The sequence below is a fragment of the Oxyura jamaicensis genome, chromosome 5 (assembly GCF_011077185.1).
Source record: "Oxyura jamaicensis isolate SHBP4307 breed ruddy duck chromosome 5, BPBGC_Ojam_1.0, whole genome shotgun sequence".
Taxonomy (NCBI): Eukaryota; Metazoa; Chordata; class Aves; order Anseriformes; family Anatidae; genus Oxyura; species Oxyura jamaicensis.
The window spans coordinates 21,241,974-21,261,598 of NC_048897.1; the positions used below are offsets into that span (position 1 = coordinate 21,241,974).

The window sequence follows — 19,625 nt, forward strand, 5'->3', positions numbered from 1 at the left end:
ATTGTCAGTAGTAGGAAGGTCTGTGAAAACAATGGAAGTATAAGCATGTGCATGTTCTGCAGATTTTTTTTTTTTTTAAGTTAAAGTAATAAGAGATGATAAAATCCAGTCTGAGAATGTGTTCAATTAGAAGGCTGAACAATTTAAAAGTAAATAAATAAAAATAGAGTGCTACTGTGAAAGTTTTAAAGGAGTTAAAGTGAGGTTTGTGAAAGGAAGCAAGAAATAGATGTCTAGAATAGAGACTGCAAGAGAAAAATGTCGTAGTATGATCACAGAACAAAAGTTAATAAAGTACCCCAAGACAAGATATATATATATTCAGCAGAGAAGTCTATGGAGTCTGATAATATCCTATTGTGGAATTCCTGTAACAATTCCTCTTCTCTGTGTTAGCATACTTTAGTGGGCATTAGCTTGTTGACCAGAGCGTGGCAGCAAACTTAAAATGAAAATCCTATGTGGGAGAATGGGACTTGCAGTAGGTGGAGAGAAGAGTGCTTACTGTCCAGACATTGTACTTAACCCAGTGGAGGGTCTGTTTCAATTCTGATTTTTTAAAACATTCCAATTCACTGACGAGTTTGCTCACACTTCATTTCCATTGATGTGGATTGCTTTTCAGAGTGCACTGGGACTTTCTCAGGTGCCTCTCAAAATGCACTTATGCCACTGAGGGTCACTTCCATGGTGAAATTTAAATGGTGAAGCTTCATGCAAAAGAGGTTGGAAAGACATGAAGGAAAAAGACAAAGATGAAGAAAGTAGGAAAAAGTCCCAAATCTAAAGACCACAAGAATAAACTGGAAAGAAGTCAATTAAAGAGGAGTAGTCCACAATATTTTCTCCAAAATCTTGCTGAAAATGAATTGTCTTCTGGTACATTCAAAATGTCATGCAGTGTGCTGTAATTTCTTAGGAAACCAACTGTAAATTTCAGTTAATGTACTATATGAATATTTTGAGACATTAAGTTGTGTGATGGGTCAATAATAGGGGGATAGGGTGTCAGAAGTTGGATTTGGTGGTTGCTAATAGGATTAATGTTGTTGGAAATTGTGCAAGAATTATTTTTGAATGAATGATTGCTATCAGAGAACAAATCTGTTTCACTCACTTGTGGTATTCTTTGTTACTTAATCCTGCACTTTCCACAGTGTAATACTAGTGAATTTATTTATCAGGTACCTTCTATTTTCCAACTATAAAAACTTTGCTACCGTTTACTGAATTCTCTATTTACTGCTTATATCTTGATGCTTGTTAATCTAGAAATTAGGGATTATCAAACTTTTTTTTTTTTGTAATTTTTGCCATGTAATTTGAAAATAGGATTTGATTCATTAGACACAGTTATAGAGCCTTATAAGATGTAAAGTTATGGGTTTCTTAGAGATTAAAGATATATTTAAAATTTTTCAGAGATATGCACTTAGTTGTAGGCTTATTGTTGTATGCAGTGCCTTTTTATTTAACAACTACAACAAAAAACCACAGATGTTCAAATGCCTAAGTGGTGATTTGCATCAACCAAGTATGTGATCCGACCAGGCAGTCAGTGCAATTGCATCTGCAACCCTGCATGCACAATTGTGTGTGCATTTGTCTACTCCACCAGGTTACCTGCTTATGCTTCAGTTCATTGGGGTTGTCCTTCTGAGGAACAAATTACTCACAATTGCTCCTTACCACCGTGAATAGTATGGTCTTTCTTCATGAAGGCTACTAGTTTGTCTGTCACAACATAATGCCTTATTTCCCTGTGTTCAGGTCCCAGGAATGGATACATGTAGTGTCCTTATTCCCTTAAAATGCACCAAATTCAGAACTTGGGTTTGGCTTTCCACAGGTTTGTTTAAAGTGTGTTTCGCAGAGAGATTTGAAAACTCTCAAGCAAGAGTATTTTCTCAGCCGAAAACTTGTTTTCTGAGCAAACTCAGATTATTGTGGGGAAAAGTAAGTTTTGTGTCTTTTTGTCTATAGTGGGAAGGATATGGCAGATAGGCTTTACCTGTTCTGAGGCATCAAAACCAAAACAAAACAAAAAAACATGTTTGAGAATGCAACATTTCCGTTAACTTTCATCAAAGCCTCAGAATTTTCAAGTGCAGGAAAATACCCCTTTTCTACCTCTTTATAATGGTAACAGTAGGCTTTTTGTTCCAATGCTGAGCTAATGTTTTTCTTCTGCTTTAGCTTTACTGATTTTCTAATTAAACCTTGGTGTTTCCCATTTCAGTGGTGTTTTTTTTTTTTTTTTTTTCATATTTTCTCATTATTCAAGTACTGTGCTTAATTTACTGAAGTGAATCTTTCTTCTTGGTTTTTGAGTCTTCCATCTCTATTTATTTTACTAGTGAAAAATAAAAAATAAGCATGCTTTAAATATATTTATCCCTACTATTGTTGCAGTGTAAGACAATTTTAATAGATTTAGATGTAGACCTGGAAATTTAACTGTTGACAGGATGCTGATGCATTATGGGATCCTGGGCAAGTTATTCAAGTTTTCTCAAGGTACTTGCTTAATCCTTACATTGCCACTGTGAAATAATTAATCACTGTGTGTCAAGCTCTTTGAAAATAGAAGCTCTAGTATTAATCACCAAGAACTATTTAAATTTTCATCTGCCTACACTTGTGCCTCTGATGAAGGTCTTTTGTTCTGCTTTTCTGATCACAACTGGCTAAGGGCACCACCTGGAAACACTGTCCTTCCCATGGTTGTTACCAAGGTTTGTCTGACTGCAGTAGTATGGTTTAATTGCATGATAAGGGCACAGCTTGAAAAAAATACATCTGCTAGAATAACCTAATTCTGTAGCTGTTACTAAAAGATAAAGAGGAAATATATGAAGAAAATTGTACTTAATATGATGTAATAACACTGCTGCAGGTTTGGGGCATGATGCAGGGTTCTACTATGGGTTGAATTATTTGACCTTTTCTGACTCACAAGGTTCCTGTGAGAATCAGATGACTGGCTAAACATTGCTAACATGAAATTTGGAAAATATGAATTGCATTACAGGTATGAGACCAAGGCCACTGGAGCCTGTATCAAGCTTCTGTAAATCACGCTATGGTGATTCTCCCTCCAGGTGTAGGGGGTCAGAATATGGAAGGAGCCAACATCACTGGTGGTGTTTTCTTTTCCAGACAGGAGCGATGGCAAGATTTTCCAGTCTGCAGATAGAGTAGTAGAAATAAGTAGGATAAACAGTAACTTAACAGTGGTGCTGGGAGAAGACTTCATGAGAAAGACAAAGCTTCTAAATATTCTCAGATATATTAATATGAAATTGTCACATTCTGGTTTGTGACAAGGAAATCAAATTTTTCAGTTTTAATGGGGAGAACGCTTTTTGGCCAAAATAAATAAATAAAATTTTTCTTCATTTAAACAAGCATTTGGGGTGAACATGCTAGAAGACAAGTCTATTTCCACCCCAGATCAAAGGCTGAGGTGTGTTGCCTGAGCTAGAGAGGAGTCATCCTAGTTCTGATGTGAATGTGTGTGGGAGAGAGCATACACTCTTAACTATTCTTGTGTTTTGGCAACATTAGCCTACTCTCTGCCCCAGTCATTTGGACAATTGTGAATATTGAGTTATATGCAGCATGGATAGATGTGCCTGTACTACATGTGGAGTACAGTGCTATTTCAAATAAAAAGTAATGTTTTAAAAGAAAAGTAAGTTTAACTAAAAGTGAAAAGATGGGAATGAGCATGACAAATGTGTGAGGATGTTTGTTTTCCAGTGAGTACTTCATTGTATTATTTATTCCTTACTCTCTGTAGTTTAGGAAAAAAATCCCCTACTGTGCTATCTCAAACTTATTAGTGTTAAATGTACACATTGCAGTAATTCTTTTTTCTAGACACATTGTCACTTTGCTCATCTTCTTGTTACGCAGTCACCCTTTCAGATTGCTATGTGACATTGTGGTTGCCTACTGCCTCAACTGAAAAGGTTCGAACCAGAACCATCAGGAACAGCAAAAACCCAGTCTGGAATGAAGCTTTCTGCTATAAGATTGACCGACGAGTCAAGGTAATGAAAATAAACATTTTTCAAATGTTTTTCCACTATTCATTATCTGCAGATAGTAAATAGATAATGCAATACTACAGTTACTTACATCCTCTGTGGTATTATTCTGTTCCAGCTATTTGTTATTTAAGCATCCACTCTTCAGAAACAGTAAGAAGCAATTAAATTTCCTCTTCTGAAACTGGAGAGGAAAAAGAAATCCTAGTCTTGAGATTTTCCTGCCTTATGGAGTTCTCTGAAAGATTATGTAGAAAGATTATAAAATTCTTAAACTCTTTTTACAGAATGTACTGGAGCTAAAGGTTTGTGATGAAGACACAATCACCAGGGATGATGAACTCTGCACAGTTCTCTTTGACATAGATAAACTCACCGTAGGACGTACTGTACGAGTGAAGTTTCAGCTGAATCCACTGGTGAGCAATGGAATCAGTGAGAACAAAAGCAAATTCTGTCATTCCACCTCAGCATATCTTCGTACAGTGTTTTATTATATAAAAAAAAAATACGAACAAACAAAAACCCTTGAACTGTAATTTCCTGCTATTACAAAGAAGAGTTAAAATCCCTGTAGCAATGCGCTGTGCTAGTTGTTTTGCATAAGAACAAATATATATGCTCAAATTCTAAGCAGCTAGAAGTAATTGTCCTGTTGCCTTCATCCAGAATATATCATGCACAGTGTGTTGATTCTTGGTACAAGTTCTGAATTCTCATTCAGTTTGAACTGTCATAATAATAACACAGCTGATTCTTTTTGTGGGAATCCAAATCTGAAAAACTGATGTTTTAGCAGAATAATCAGATTGTACATTTACATGCTCATATGAGCTTTAGATGTCGAAATACTATTTTTAGCAAATGCTTTTTCAGTATCTTAAATATATTTATTTGGCAACACAATTTCTTCTGCGAAGTTTTCTTATGTTCGGGGAATTTTCCCAAGTGCCATTATAAATATACATTTTACAAATGATATGCAACAGGTGAGGGAAGCTATGAAGAAAATTAATATACCTTTCTTCTTCCTTTTCTCTCTTTTCAGGCACGTGAGGAACTGGAGGTGGAGTTCACATTGCAGAACACGTGAGTAAAGTCCTAAGTTCTATATAAACTGTCGTATTCAGTGTAAAAAGTCTGGAAAGCTGGTTCATCTGTGACAGTGCTTCTGAAACCTATATTCTCTGAACGCAGTATCTAGATGTTTTCATTCAAGTCTAGTAAATTGGGATTACAGAATACAGATTTTAAATTTTTCAGTATCTAAAATAGCCATTTTTGCCCAGTTCAGCTAGTACCTTTGGGGTGACTAATACCTCCTGGGCACCTACTTTCTACAGTGCTCTTTTCCTCATTGGATTACTACATGAAGAAGGACAAGGAGATCTACAATATTCAAGAATCTTTGACCCTTAGAAGAATGAATGCCAAGCCTTAATATCTTATATTGCCTCTTTTGAGGGGAAGTTGCTTTTCAAATCCACAGAGTTGAAAAAAAAAAAAAAAAAAAATGCTCTCCTGTACCTTGATATATTTAGCTCATATGGCTACTCATAGGGAGATGTGGTAGACTTGATTATCAGTTCCAGCAAGGAGAGGAACTAAATATTTTGCATAAAGAAAAGAGCAAGGTCACTGTGGGAGGCTGAGGACTGAGGAACTAGGAAAACTGGAGGAGCAGCACTAGCTTCACTTGCTCGGCTTGAAAGCTGTTAGTTGAGCTCAGGTGTTTAACTGTTTAGGGAATGTTTGCTTCAGCTAATTCATACTGTGGGGAAATTTGTGAGCCTGTCAAACCACCTGAAGAGGAAGTCTGAGGCAGGATCATGCCTGTCTCCATAATATGCTTTATGACTCTGAGGGCAGTTATGTGAAAGGATTTCTGTTATCAATTTGATCCACGCTACTGGACTGAAAGTGTTGTTAAAACAACCTTAGAGGTGGGATGTATTGCTGAGACCTTGTCCAGGTATTTGGGTCACCTTGGGAGGCTTGTCATGGTAATATCTTTGTGAAAAATTTGAATAGTGTGTTTATTCCTGCTAGAAATTAGGAATTGCTGAAGAAAGAGCAGTATCTTGAATGCAGAAGTCTCTTTTCATAAGAAAAACAACCATCAGAGATAAAAACAAACAAAAGCCCACAAAAACAAGCAAACAAAAAACAGTCCTAGATTCTCCTATTACAGCTCACGGAAACTCAACAGCGTGGGTTGTTTGTTGTTTACTGTGTACCCAAACTGTCAGAAGGCCCTGCACCAGCAAGACAAATGGTGCCTATTATAACTTGGTGTCATGAAATCAATAATGGCAGTCAGGAAGAAGGTGCAGTAGATATCCCACAAGGTTTGTCCAAGGTCTTCCTAGTTAGAGGATGGCTTGTGAAGTTGGTACACAGAATCATACTCCTGTTAATCTTGTTTTTTTGATGAGGGACGTCTAGGCAGGTTTTCTGGCTTGGGTGTTGCGCAGGGGTGGTTTTGTATATGGGACAGAGGCTGGAATTCTTGAAACATGTGAGCGCTGGCTGTGTGTGAAACTATTATTTTGGACTTTGCAGCCAGTTGCATTTTCCTGGAGACATGTTTTATACATAAAGTCAGAGATGAACCAATTTCTGCAATTTCTGTCTGAGTGAGAATTCTCCTGGTTGGAAGATGATTGGGACTGTGCAAGTAAAAAAGACCCTTGGCAGTCCCAAGGAAGAGGTTTCTTTTAAAAAGGATCAAAACCATGAATCAGTTGCTACAACAAGAACACTTCTGATTCACTTCTTTATTCATGGAGTGTGGTACCTCAGTGACTAATGTACCAATTTTGACCTGGAGAGGGAATTTTTTACCCCTCAGTGTAGAAAAATGTAATGTTAGGAATAATAAAGGAAGGGGTTGTTGGACTAAAATAATAGAACATGGACTGCATTACCTTTGTTAAACTAGAGAGCCCTGAAAAAGTCTGAAATACTGAAATAGTTGAGATGGGTCATCAGAAAGCTATGGACCAAACTGACCTCGCCTGTATTGAACAAGTTCAGCAGGTTTTGGCAAGAGAACAGAGCCCAGTGGCCAAATTAAGATCCTTGGTGGTCCAGAGAGGGATAAAATGAGCCCTGGGAAAAATGATATTAACTCTGAAACAAAAGCTGACTATTTGTCCCATTGAGAAAGACACCCATATTGAGAGTTGACACCAGGAAAAGGAACAGCATCCAGGAACAAATGTGAACATACCCAGTGGAGAGACTGAAGTATGTCAGTGTCATTGTTTTCCTGCTGAGATGCTGTAGAACAGTCAGAGATAACAAATTAGACTTCCTTGCTGAAGGGAAACTGAAGAAGCTGTTTTCCCCGAATCAAGGTTTAACTGTCTAAAATTGAGGGGAATCTGGTGGCTGCTGAGCCAAATCAATGGAGGGGACACCAATGAAGCTTTGGAAGAAAGTACTGAGGAAAAGATCTCTTCAGAAAGAGATCACCAGCTATTTAGTGATCTGAGAACCAAATAGAAGACTGTGTAAGTGCCTCTTCCCATGATTTTTGCAGACACTTTAAACAGCTAAGCTATCCCGAAAGCATTGCTGGTCTGGAGAAGTGTTGACAGAGATGGGAGGTAATTTTCAGATGGGGACAGCCAACTATAGCGATGACAGGAAGTATAGCTTACCATGCAGCACAATTTCTACAAATCTGATATTGTGATGACAATGTCAATATGCTTTTATTTTTTCTTTTTCTTTTTTTTTTTTTTTCAATATGGCAGTTTATCTTGGAAATGATTACCATCAGAACATTGTCTGACACTATTTGAAGTAGTTCCTTCCACATCTTCATTTCCAGACTACAGGTTACCAGTTGCAAAAATTACTATATTAGGCCATTCTTCCTTTCCACCACTTCAGATGAATGATATTATATATGAAGTGTAACCCCAGGCCAAGAAAGTTTCCTGGGTTGCACCTACAATAATGGCTTTGTCACTTGCCTATTTTAGTTTGCCTATTGACCTCAATGAAAAATAGTGTTTTGGGTTACTTTTACGAAACACCGTTGTAAAAATTCCCTCATGATACATCATTGATCTTTCTCAATGGTTCTGGCGTTCATTCCAGTTAACTTTGGCTTAAAATGTAAGGAAACTTCCACTTTGGTAACATGGTTTCCACACCTGCATCATCAATACCTTCTCTAGTTTTGCCTGACTCTTGCGCCACTGCCTGCAATACCTGCAAATGCACTCCTCTTTGCTGCCACTACCTGTGGCAGGCATTGAGCCAGATGTTTGATCCTAATGACACGGAGAGGAAGGCATGCTCCTTCCTCCAAGTGCCTTTTCACCAGCAACCGAGCCAAGGGATTGCAAACACCTGTTTTATGGGCCCATAGAACGAGCCCAGCTGGCATGAGAGCTGCTGCTCTTGAGCAGCAGTGACAGAAAAGGTAAGGTCGTTGTACACAGGTTGCAGATTTGCATATCTTAGTTCTTTTTGTGTTACTTTGTGGTGATTATCAATGGTAACGTGGGCTTTCTCCTTTGGTAGGGTCGAGCAACAACATGAGCCTTTACGAATTGCTACGGGGACAGGGTCCCGCTGGACTAGGTGGCTTCGCTCCCTCAACATCCCTCTCCCCTCTGACTTTTACTGAAGACTTAGGCCTGGTATTAAGTGGCCACAAAGAGACTTCTGATGAACTAAAAGGTACTTTGAATTTCCAAGGAGAGGTCTGAGGGGGCAAGGGTATTTCCGTGTCAGCTGATTTTCTTTTTCACCTCTTTCTATCTTACAGAAATCCTGAGTTGAGGAGGTGCATCTCTAACAGTTCTTAGAAGAATGAAGGACTACTCTTATACAACCTTTCCCATCAGCTCTTACCTTCTATTTTTTTTTCCAAATGTGAAAATGTTCAAAACAAAGCCCACTTAACACAAATAAATGTAAATAGATGTACAAAAAGTTGTATAAAACTTGAATGTTAATTACTGAAATATGGCAAACACATGATTTTTAGAAAATAAAAACCTTTTTTTCTTTCTATAGTTTTGCTGTGTTTCTATAGTTTTGAGAAATTTCCCCCCTGTGCGTGTGGGGAACAGCAGCTTATGCCAGCAGTTTGGTTTGGGCACTGCTGAGAAAACTCTGGGAGGGCTGAGTCTCAATCCACCAAGGGCTAAGTGTGATGTTCATATTTGTCATTGTGGCAGGAAGTCACAAGTCCTTAAGGAGCACTTAAAGCAGAAGTTTTAAGTCTTTTGCTATCTTTCCACCTTTGTTTTACCAGGATATGCAGGCTGAAATCTTAATACCTGTCAAGCTCTTTCTCTGCTTTCCTTAAATTACTTAATGAAGTATTTTAGGATAGTGACTCTATATGACGTGTAATGTTAAAACTGACTACAAAATAAGTACAGAAGTTTGGGTCTAAGAGAAATCTTGAGTGGTAACTAAATCAATTTCCCTACAAACAGGTAGAAACACCTGCATGTATTCTATGCCTGATGTTCTTTGAATGCTTAAAATATACTTTCAGTATGAGATGATCCTACAGAATTCTTAAGTAATGTTTTCCAGTGCTTAACTGTTGTTTCTTTCCACGGTCAAGTTTTTCCTGAGTGGTGTTTGCTGCATTTAGCTATTTTTTGTCAGGTGTTTGTGCTGGTATCTAATAGTTTATGAAAAATAATCTAACATTTGTTAATGAAGTCATCAATCTGATTTTAAAGGAAGCTTATTGCATAGTTTCTGAGATTAAATACACATTTTAACCATGTAACTGTGAGACTACAGGATGTATAATCTGTAGTTTGTAAAGTCTGAATAAATGACTCATACTGTCTGTGTCAGTTTGAGGAGCTGGTGCTAAACCCTTACAATTTTGTGTGTCTGCGTATTCCATTAGGACTAATATAAGTTATATGAGATATAGTTTAATATCTTATTAAATTGCTATAAGATATCTTTAAAGAGGAACTGCCTGTGTGGTGTGTGCTTTGTTTTATTCTTTGAGGGAAAAATATTTATAAAAATTGGTTTCTGCAGTATATGAACCTACTTCTGACCTTAAATGAGTAAGTGGAAACACATCTTCTCACATAGTGATAAGTTAAAATTTCATGTCCATATTGCACATCTTTTTATAGAAGTGAGTAAAATGTCTCCCACCGTAATGTTTCTGTGGAAAACTGGACAAATGTTTTTTCAAGTATAAAAACTTGGGTCAAACGGTATAATGCTTGAAACAGTCAGGACAGATGCAACAGCCTCCAGTTCTCCTCAATCTTTATGTTCTGCATCAGTATTCATTACATGTTTATCTAAAGCAAGGATGAAAAACCACAGCAGTAAAAGCCCAGCTTCATGTTCTATTGTGAGAGAAGGATGGGAGAGTCTGCTAGAATTTTGCTTGTTAACAGCTTTAAAGAATTTGTGAATGAGAATGAACATTAAATGTCAAAGTTGATGTGGGGTGGGGTGGGTGAGTGAAATGAGCTATGTATTAACTGATAGAATCAAATGTTCATCTGAGTTGTTCCATGGATAACATTGCATTCTCCATTTTATTTTTCAGTCTGGAGTATCCTGATGGCATCATTACTAATGGAGTACTAGTGGTAATGTTTATTTCTTACAATCTTCCCTATGATCGCATAATACTTTTAACTTGGAAAGCTGAGCTATGTCCCAAAGCCACTACTGTCAGCCAGGTTGTCCTACTGAGAATAAAGGTCTGCAGTTGGCACTAATGAGTAATTTTGTACCCATTGTTTATACATTATGCCTAGAACTAACAAGGGTTAATGAAGAAAGTGATAAAACACTCATAAAAAGAGATCGGTATCTCAATACAGCTGTTATTTTGAATAGGTCTCATCTTTATCACTTCATTGGCTCTCCAGGTTCAAGCAGCTCATGAATTGTTTCTCTTTACTTTCCAACCTAGAAAAAATACCACGTCAGTATTATCCTTACATCATCTGAGCAGATAATAATAGATAATTATGTTGCCCATTGATCAGCTAGAGGGGTTGGTGAAGGACAGTATGAATAACTTGCAAAGACATTTACACATCTCTTAATCATCGTTTATCCTCTCTTATTGCAGGCACGCGAGGTTTCCTGTTTGGAAGTTAGAGTGGATACAGGCAAGCTGAAGCAGCAATCCACAAGTGAGGTTATTGCTTCATTAACCTATTGTTTTTGTGTTGTGATTCAGTTGTCACAACAGATGTTGAAAAACTAATAATCTGTTGTGCATGTTGCACTGGTTGTGTCACGTAACGCTTAGCTTTGCAATGCTCAGCCTTGCAGAAAGATTCTATCTGTTAAATTCAAGTTATTCAAGTATTTCATTCCCTGGCAGATCTTAAATTGATGTAAAACTAATGCCATATATATCAGAATTTCAGAATTAAATCCCCCCCTCCCCCCCCCTTTCTTTCCCCGGGGGGGGGGGGAGGCAGTGCATTCTCTTTAGTTATTGTCAGTTTAAAATTAAAATTGTTAACTAAGTTGAATCCTTAAATTATCTTATAATCAAGTTAATAAATTATCTTATAATCAAGTTAACATAGGGAAGGCTTATCCTATACGTTTACTTTGGGGTTGAGTATGTACAAAGTTTCAGCACATTCAGGGTTCTGAAAGACTTTTTTGGGGGGTGGGGGGATGGGGGGGAGTGGGATGGGACATGAACAAAAAAAAAAAAAAAAAGAAAACAAACCCTTAAGCTCTTACATTTACATGTAAAATGGCACATAAGGGGTCTGCACAAACAGCAAACCACTACCAAAACAGGACTTAGCCTGTAAAATATAGCCCTTATAAATATAGCAGAACTCCTCGATAGTCTTTAAGTTCATACAGTTCAACCAAACGGCTTGAAATCAAGAAATCAGTTGTTTCTTGTTAATTCGTGAGTGGAAAATTGACCTTTATGAAGAAAATGGTAGTAATGGCTGAGTTGTATGGTAAGAAGATTCAGTCTGAAACGTAGCATGAGGAGGAAAGGCTAGTCGCTTAAAATTACACAATGATCTTGCAAGGGAACAGCATACAATCTCTCTGTGAATGCCAAGACTTTTCTGTGAAGAAACAGCCTTTGTGTTGGCAGGCAGTTTCAGTTTTGGTGACACAATTATCGTGGAGGAGTAATGGCAGAGGGCATGTGTCAAGTATTTCTGCATGATTTTGAGTCTGAAATGCCTGCCTAGGAAATATGGCATACAATAAAATATATAAGGTGAACTAGAACAGACTGATATCAAATAAATTATTATTATTATTTTTTTAATTGTGTGAATTATCCAAAGCTTCTTTAAACTGACACACCTTTAAATCAAAATTTTGGTTTTATGTATTTATGGAAAGTGTAATGACACACTACAGGACTTCAAAAGTGTGTGATTTCTGTGTATTAATGATTTATACAGATCTACGAAGTGTTTTATATTATTTTTTGATCTCTTTTGGCCACCCATGGTCTACTTAATCATTGTGGTGTAAGAAAGGTCAGACAAAAAGCGTACGTTAAAGGTAGATTTTACATACCAGTTATGCGTGTTTGCTTGGAATAGTTAAAAAAAAAAAAAAAAAAAAAAAAAGTTTAAATTCTTTTTGTTCCCTGCCTTTTTGTCTAGATCAGGAGCTTGTGTTTACAGTGAAAGGATCCCATGAAGGAAGCCAGAAGATTTCACTGGGCTCTGACCCCGGTCTTCAGAACATTGTATTTCACTGCGTCATAAATGACCAGACAAAACTGGATATCACATTACCAGAAGAGGTATATTTCCCTTCTGTACATTAGCATTAACCATAGTGAAATTAGCAAAAGAATTGAATGTAAACAGTGAAGCTAACTAGCCCTCTTAAGAGGAGAAGTACTAGAGATTATAAGCCTTTCACGTGCATCCCCATTGTTTTTCACATTGTTTCAGCTGGCAGATAAAAATGAAACACAGAAATATGGGGTCCTTTCTTTTCCTCTGGATTCACTCCCACTGCAGAAGGAAATAATGGTAGAAGAGGTGAGTTTTGTGAACCTTTTGAAATAAATATTTTCAAATTGCTAGAGATAAGGTTACTGAGCAAAATCACTGTGTAAAATTGTATGGATATTTTTTTTTTTTTAATTTTAAAAAAAGACCATCTTATTTGCTTTTAAAGGAAGCAGATGGTAGCAATCACTGTAATAATAGTTAAATCTTTGCGAAGGCGCATAGCAAAATTAAAATGAGGTGGTTGCAAGGAACAAAAGTGATGGTCATATGCAAATGTATTCCAAAATTTCTTGATGGTTATTGGGTAATTCTACAATAGCTATTAAGCTTATATTCTGGATTGATTTTTAATTCAGATGTTGCCTAAACGTTGATGTTAAGAGTGGTTTGTGTGCGTGTGTGTGTGTGTGTATATATATATATATATATTTCAGTGAGATAACTTTTCTGGTTCTTGTGCTCCTGAGTGTGCATGCTGTGAGTTAGCTTAACGTTCAAGTTCATTATTCCAGGCAAGCTTATTAGATAAGAGTGAATTTGGTTCCAGAACAACATGAATCCTAGTCATATGAACTGTCTTTTGAGAAGCCCCTTTCTTACCTAATGAGTCTTGTCTGAGCTTGAAGGAAAGAAATATTTTAAAAGTTGGTGGTAAATATTTTAGAATTTGGTGGTAATTAACTTTATTTTCTTGGTTTCTAGGATCAGTCCTTTGAGGTGTGCTTGACAGCAAGAAAATGGTAAGATAGCCTCTTCTTGTCCTAGTGTGCAGGATTACTGTAAACAAGTTATTTTTTTTCTCTAGTCAGTGGAGAGAGGAAAACACCATGTGAGTGCTTTCTCCTGTACTCAGGTGGTGCCTGAGGTAAGTGCAAATCCACTGTAGTTACAGGATCATGAAAGCAATGTGAGTTTGAGTTTTTTTTCTTCCAAAGTTATCTCATATTATGACTACCATTCTTAGACATTAATAAAATTACACTTCTTGCATATTATTTTTTACCACTTTATGCAAATCTGTCTATTGGCATAATGAGTGAAATAAACTCTATCACTCTTTGACTTTGCAACCCCCCCCCCAACAAAACAAAACAACAACAACAACAAAAAACAAACAAACAAAAAAAAAAAACAATGAAACTGAAGGGCAGCCTGGCTTCTGAGAAAAATGTGAACTTGGACCTGACCAGCTGCACCTCATAGGAACAGAATGTCAACAGTGATGGGTAAAATTGAAAAGAATGAGGCTTTATGGTCCAGCTGAAGACTTTCTGTGGTTAACAGGATCCTCACTATTGGGTGACATACAGAGGGGAAGCAACTGATTTGCAGAGCATGGGAGGAGTTTGTGTAGACAAAATTTATAGCATTTGACAGAGAGCTACTTTATCAATCTCGGCCCATAACAAATCTATTGAAATGTAAATTTTACAGATTATAGAGACAGCAAGTGAACAAAAGAAAGTGCTAGAGTTTTTACATCTACCATTTAAAAAGTTGCTTGCTTTTAGGTCAATCAGATCACCTTATTCTGTTCTCAAAATTAAGCTGTCATGTACTAAATCTGCAGAACAGAAGATACTAACATTAACCCTTGAAACATTTGTGTTCATGGAATACTAGTGAAAGTAATGTTCAGAGTAGAATTTGCAGCCACTAGATGGGGATGTGACACACAAGATTTGGGCAATATTGAGCACCCTTTTCAGTAATAAGCATATTTGTCTCTTCGAAAGGCAGAAAAAAATTAATTGCCATTTGTTTGGTTTTGTATTTTTTTCTGCAAAACCTTTGGCTTGTACTTAACATTTCTCAGGGGAGAAAATTCAGTGTGGCTGCCTATGCAGAAAAAAAAAAAAGATGGATATTCTTACTTATTTGCAAGATGAAGCTTGTAAATGCTTACCTAGAAATCTATTCAGCACACAGGTGAAAGACATTACAAATCAGTGTAGCTGCGAGTGAGCATATGGATAAGCACAGGTGAAGCGACCACCACAAACCAACAAAAGCAGAACACTGCAGAAAGTATGCTCACCACACGGGTCATGTGCACTGCCTAGGATTACTCATCTATTTATCAATGTAAGCAAAGACAGGCAATGCTGCAAAGCTTCCAGTTCTACCTGGATCTCATGGGACAGTCTGAGCAGCGGGTTGATGCTGTGGGACTTGTCCTGTGTTTTCAAGCTCCATCAGATTCCTCATTAAGACCTTCACTTTCAGAGAATGTTAGTGAGCAGTTAAAACCTGAGAACAGGTGATGTTGACATCAGTTGAGTTGTCCAGGATGTCGTGGTGACAGAATGGCTTGGATACAGGAAAAAAAAAACCACCTTTTGTCAATCTTTCTCTAGCTTGTGTGTCTTGTCTTTTGTGCCCACATTCACAAGAAATCTAAGGTGTCTTGGACACTCCTTTTTTCTTCACTACTTCTTGCTGCCAATAGAAATGCTTCTTTTCTTCTATTTTTTGATCAATAGACTTAGGAGCAGCTTGTTTGTGGAGTGTACTGACTAACTGCCTTTACAGGTCCTGAAATTGGCTATAACTGACATGTGCATTAGTTTGTTCTGTTGTCTGTTCCAGCTCAGGAGACCTGGATGTGCGCTTGGGATTTAGCCTGTGCATGGAGGAACAGGACTTCCTGCGGAAAAGGAAGAAATACGTTGCTGCTGCTCTGAAAAAGATTCTTAATTTGGAAGAAGATCTGAAAGAGCATGAGGCAAGCCATACGGTCCCTGGTAGTGATTCTTCTCCAGGGATTGGGGCCTGGCTCACAGACTGAAACATGAAATACTAAAATAGCTTAATTAATCCTGCTGTTCTAGGTCAGGCCCAGCCACCTAGAGTAAGAGATTTGCATGAGAAGCCAGTATCCTGGTTTGTGTGGAGAAGGCATGATTTGCCTTTACAGACCTAGTTTAACCCATTCCTGTTTATTCCTGGTATTGCTTATGTGTCTCAGGAAGAAAATTTATGATGAGCAGATACAGAACTGCTGGGGGGCACAGTACTGTTTAGGGAATAGCTTTCTCTAGCTCAGTAGGAGAGGCAAGGCGATATTCATGGCATTCATAAGAGGATTCTGAGATGAGGAAGCTAAATTTTTGCACAGAAACCACAATTAAAAATACTTTGGTTCATTTCTGCAGCCAAAAATATTCATTGTTGGGAAAATGGAATAAATCTGTCAAGCTGGAAAAAGAGAGTGATTTTTGTAGCATATAGGTCCTGCTTCTGCTTCTATATTTCAGTATAAGCTTTGTAGCTGCTTAAGCCTAGTTGGACTGTAGGAAATCAAAAAAGTATGAACACACCAACTGCAAGAATCTTTGTTAGCTGACAGTTAAAACAAAAGGGAACACTTCTACATAGTTGTCTGAGAGTTTCCTGAGACATGGAAAAATGGTTGAGATGGTAAGGCCAAAATAGTAAGACCAAAATTTGTTTTTGAAAAAAGTCTAGTTACTTTGGCACTGCTATTCATGTATTTAATCTCACAATTTAGAAAATATCCCAACTCTCTTGTTTACCGACTTAAAAAAATATATATATATATATTTTCAGGTCAAAGGTATCATTAGAATTTTAATTTGTGCTGAAAAATTTGGTTTTACCTTTTCCTAAAATACATATTTATTTTTTTTCATGATTTTAATGAAGATGATCAGATTTTTCCTCATTATTTTTGTATAATTTCCTATACTTTAAGTTCCTATTAAGTTCAAGGTAGGAAGAACATCTATTTTTGTTTCTTTTAGTTTTGTAAGATGGAAGAAATAATTTCTTCAAGTCCTATTCATTGTCTTTAGAACAGTCGGTCACTTGATGAAATTAGAAGTTAGTACTTGATAGGTAAAAATAGACATTTCCCATACAACATATAAGCATCCACACAACTCAAGATGTTAACGGAAGCAAATGGTGTACTAGATTAGGAAAAGATTAAGAGAAGAATAGTCTCTTCAATTGCACTTGGAATTTAGGAAGGAAAAAAAAAAACACCCTGTCAATGGTTGTGCCTCAGGACATAAAGTAATTTCTGGCCTGAGGTCAGGAAGGCTTCAGCTATTGTGTGGTCTGGCTGATTACAGGGTCCTGTGCGTTCTTCTGAGACACTGATCATTGTTAGAGGCAGAATCATGAATCCCTAATCTGTCCTGCCATGGTAAATCCTGTATTTTTTTTTTGTGCTGGCTTCTAATAATACACCTTGAGAAGAATTCCAAGGTGATGAGGCTGATTTCCAATTACGTATTAAGTAAACAACCTACCCCAGCCTAATCTGAGTAGGTAAAACATGAGCCTTACCTCTCCAATCAATCAGATGGTGATGATGGAAGCCTTTTGCACCACACCCTTTTTACACAAAGTAATGCCATTTCTTGTTATCAGTGCCTATAATCTGTTATCTGTTTTCTGCAGTAAGAGGCTCGTATCCATTATGTGCTTGGCTTTTTCTGTAATTTTCCCTTGGTGTGTTGAACAGGTGCCAGTGGTGGCCATCACGACTACTGGGGGAGGGACAAGATCACTGACAGCAATGTATGGCAGCCTACTGGGTCTCCAGAAACTCAATCTGTTAGACTGTATTTCCTACATCGGTGGTTTATCAGGTACCACATGGTAAGAATGACCCAAGCAAGGTATATGTTTGTTCTGTGTGCTTGATATTATTATTTGTACAGCACCATCAGTTTATGATGCATTTAGTAAAGCAAAAGATGTCAGTTTTCCCATTTCCACCTAGAACCGAGAAACAAAACATACCCAATAAGTGATCATCACATGCATCAGCTGCTTTGTCACCACATTGACACAGTCTATGCCTAATATTTAATGTAAATGCTGTATTACCTTTTCATATTTTATCAATTATACCTTAGACTGAATGCAGTGAATTTGTCTTTATACGGGAAATTGAAGAAAGATGGGAAGAAGAATTTATGCCTGCCATTTGCTGGTTAATCTCACTTCCATTTTGGATTTAGAGTGCATCTTCCTCTGGTAAAGGACATTTTTGGGTCTGGTGGAATTAATGTTGTTGAAGATGATCCAGAAAATTACTCTGAGCTACCAGCCTCAGACAGACTACAGTTATTGTTGCTCATTATGAAGTGCTCTCTTCTCCCAGTGGGTATACAGCAGACAATGTCACATTTAAAGTAACTTCAAAGTATTTAATCATGTGGGTTCTAGCTAGATCCACTCCTCTACACTTGTCTGAAAGTGGAGACAGTTTTTTCAGTGAACTTTGTCAGTCTTTTGTACATGTCCAAAACTTAATGGCAGGTTTGTCTAAGTATTCTTTCAGCTTCTCTGTATGCATGTGGAGATCTGAGTGTACCTGTCTGTGATTTTGAGGAGACAGATAAGACTGGTTATACCAGGACATGCCACAGACCTGAGAACTGCCCAGTCCTCTCACAGACAGCAGTCAGCAACAGATACCTGGGAAAAAAAATACTAGACTAGAGCAAAATTATAGTGATTGTTCCCTAGAGTGTTTCCCACCTTACAAGAAAAGGATTTGCTGAGGACTTGTGGAGTCAGTGTATTTAATAGCCTTGGGCAGTTTTTTAGTTCCTTGAATTTCTCAGATTATTCTTGAGACCACAAAGTCTTACCATCAAAGCAAGGAAAGCTTGGGAGAGGTTTTGAAATCCTCTTGTTTCGAGGGCAAACAAATGTGTTTATCTTTCAGCTGTGAACCCCCATACTAATTGAAACTGGTAAAGAGCTTGCAAAAATGTTCTCTGAAGCCAAACAACACAGTTCGTTCTTTCATTGTTCCCTTCTAATGTTTACTCAGGACAATGGCAAACTTGTATGAAGATGCTAATTGGTCACAAAAATATCTCGAAGAGGCCATCAAGGAAGCTCGCAAGCAAGTAACCAAAAACAAAATCTGCTGTTTTAGTCTGGATTGTCTGAAGTACTATTATAATGACCTGATGGAGAGGACTAAGGAGGGACATAACACATCTTTTATAGATCTGTGGGGGCTTGTCATTGAATCCATGCTTCATGTTAAGGTATTCTCTTTTTTTTTTTTTTTTTTTTTTTTTCCAGAAGCCTGATGAACATCTGTTAACTGTAAAGGAGAAAAAAATAAATCCTGGGATGCCATTAAGTTCTACTAATGCAAATAATTTATGTTTGATTAAATGCTGTATATTGGGGTTCATTATTAAAACACTACTCTCGTTTTAAAGTGAGGTTGACCTTGCAGGAGCTGTGGCATTTCAAAAGTGTTCTCTCTTCTTGAGAAAGAAAGAAAAATCCTTATGAAAAATGTATTTGGAAATGTACCCTAATCACTTTGAATGTTATATTACGAAACTTGACTAGAAGAGGTGCTCATAAATTAGAAATAATTTACTTCACTCACATAGTTGAATATATCCCTTTACAAAGTGCCTTAGTTACAGGGGGATTATTCAAATAGTAGGAAAGGCCATTCTTTAAATGTTATCAAGGTTTAAGAAAGATTGCATAGCAAAATAACATAACTTAATAGCTTACTTCTGGTTTATGTTTATACAAGGAAATTTTACATTGTCATGTGCAATACAAT

General features: G+C 37.2%; 1 protein-coding gene across 3 annotated transcripts in view; it reads left to right on the forward strand.

The window, feature by feature from the left end:
* The window catches only part of LOC118168234 (cytosolic phospholipase A2 epsilon-like), a 55,025-nt gene that overhangs the window by 12,906 nt on the left and 22,494 nt on the right, over positions 1-19,625 (forward strand). For all 3 annotated transcript variants that reach the window (XR_004751436.1, XM_035328463.1, XM_035328462.1), the window contains 11 exons: positions 3,919-4,055; positions 4,340-4,471; positions 5,101-5,141; positions 10,618-10,660; positions 11,152-11,215; positions 12,686-12,828; positions 12,983-13,072; positions 13,748-13,785; positions 15,635-15,770; positions 17,538-17,674; positions 18,861-19,083. Coding sequence is in view for 2 of the 3 variants with exons in the window: in XM_035328463.1 (XP_035184354.1) it covers positions 3,919-4,055; positions 4,340-4,471; positions 5,101-5,141; positions 10,618-10,660; positions 11,152-11,215; positions 12,686-12,828; positions 12,983-13,072; positions 13,748-13,785; positions 15,635-15,770; positions 17,538-17,674; positions 18,861-19,083 (1,184 nt within the window). In the remaining variant the exon portion in view is untranslated. The remainder of the gene's footprint in view (positions 1-3,918; positions 4,056-4,339; positions 4,472-5,100; positions 5,142-10,617; positions 10,661-11,151; positions 11,216-12,685; positions 12,829-12,982; positions 13,073-13,747; positions 13,786-15,634; positions 15,771-17,537; positions 17,675-18,860; positions 19,084-19,625) is intronic.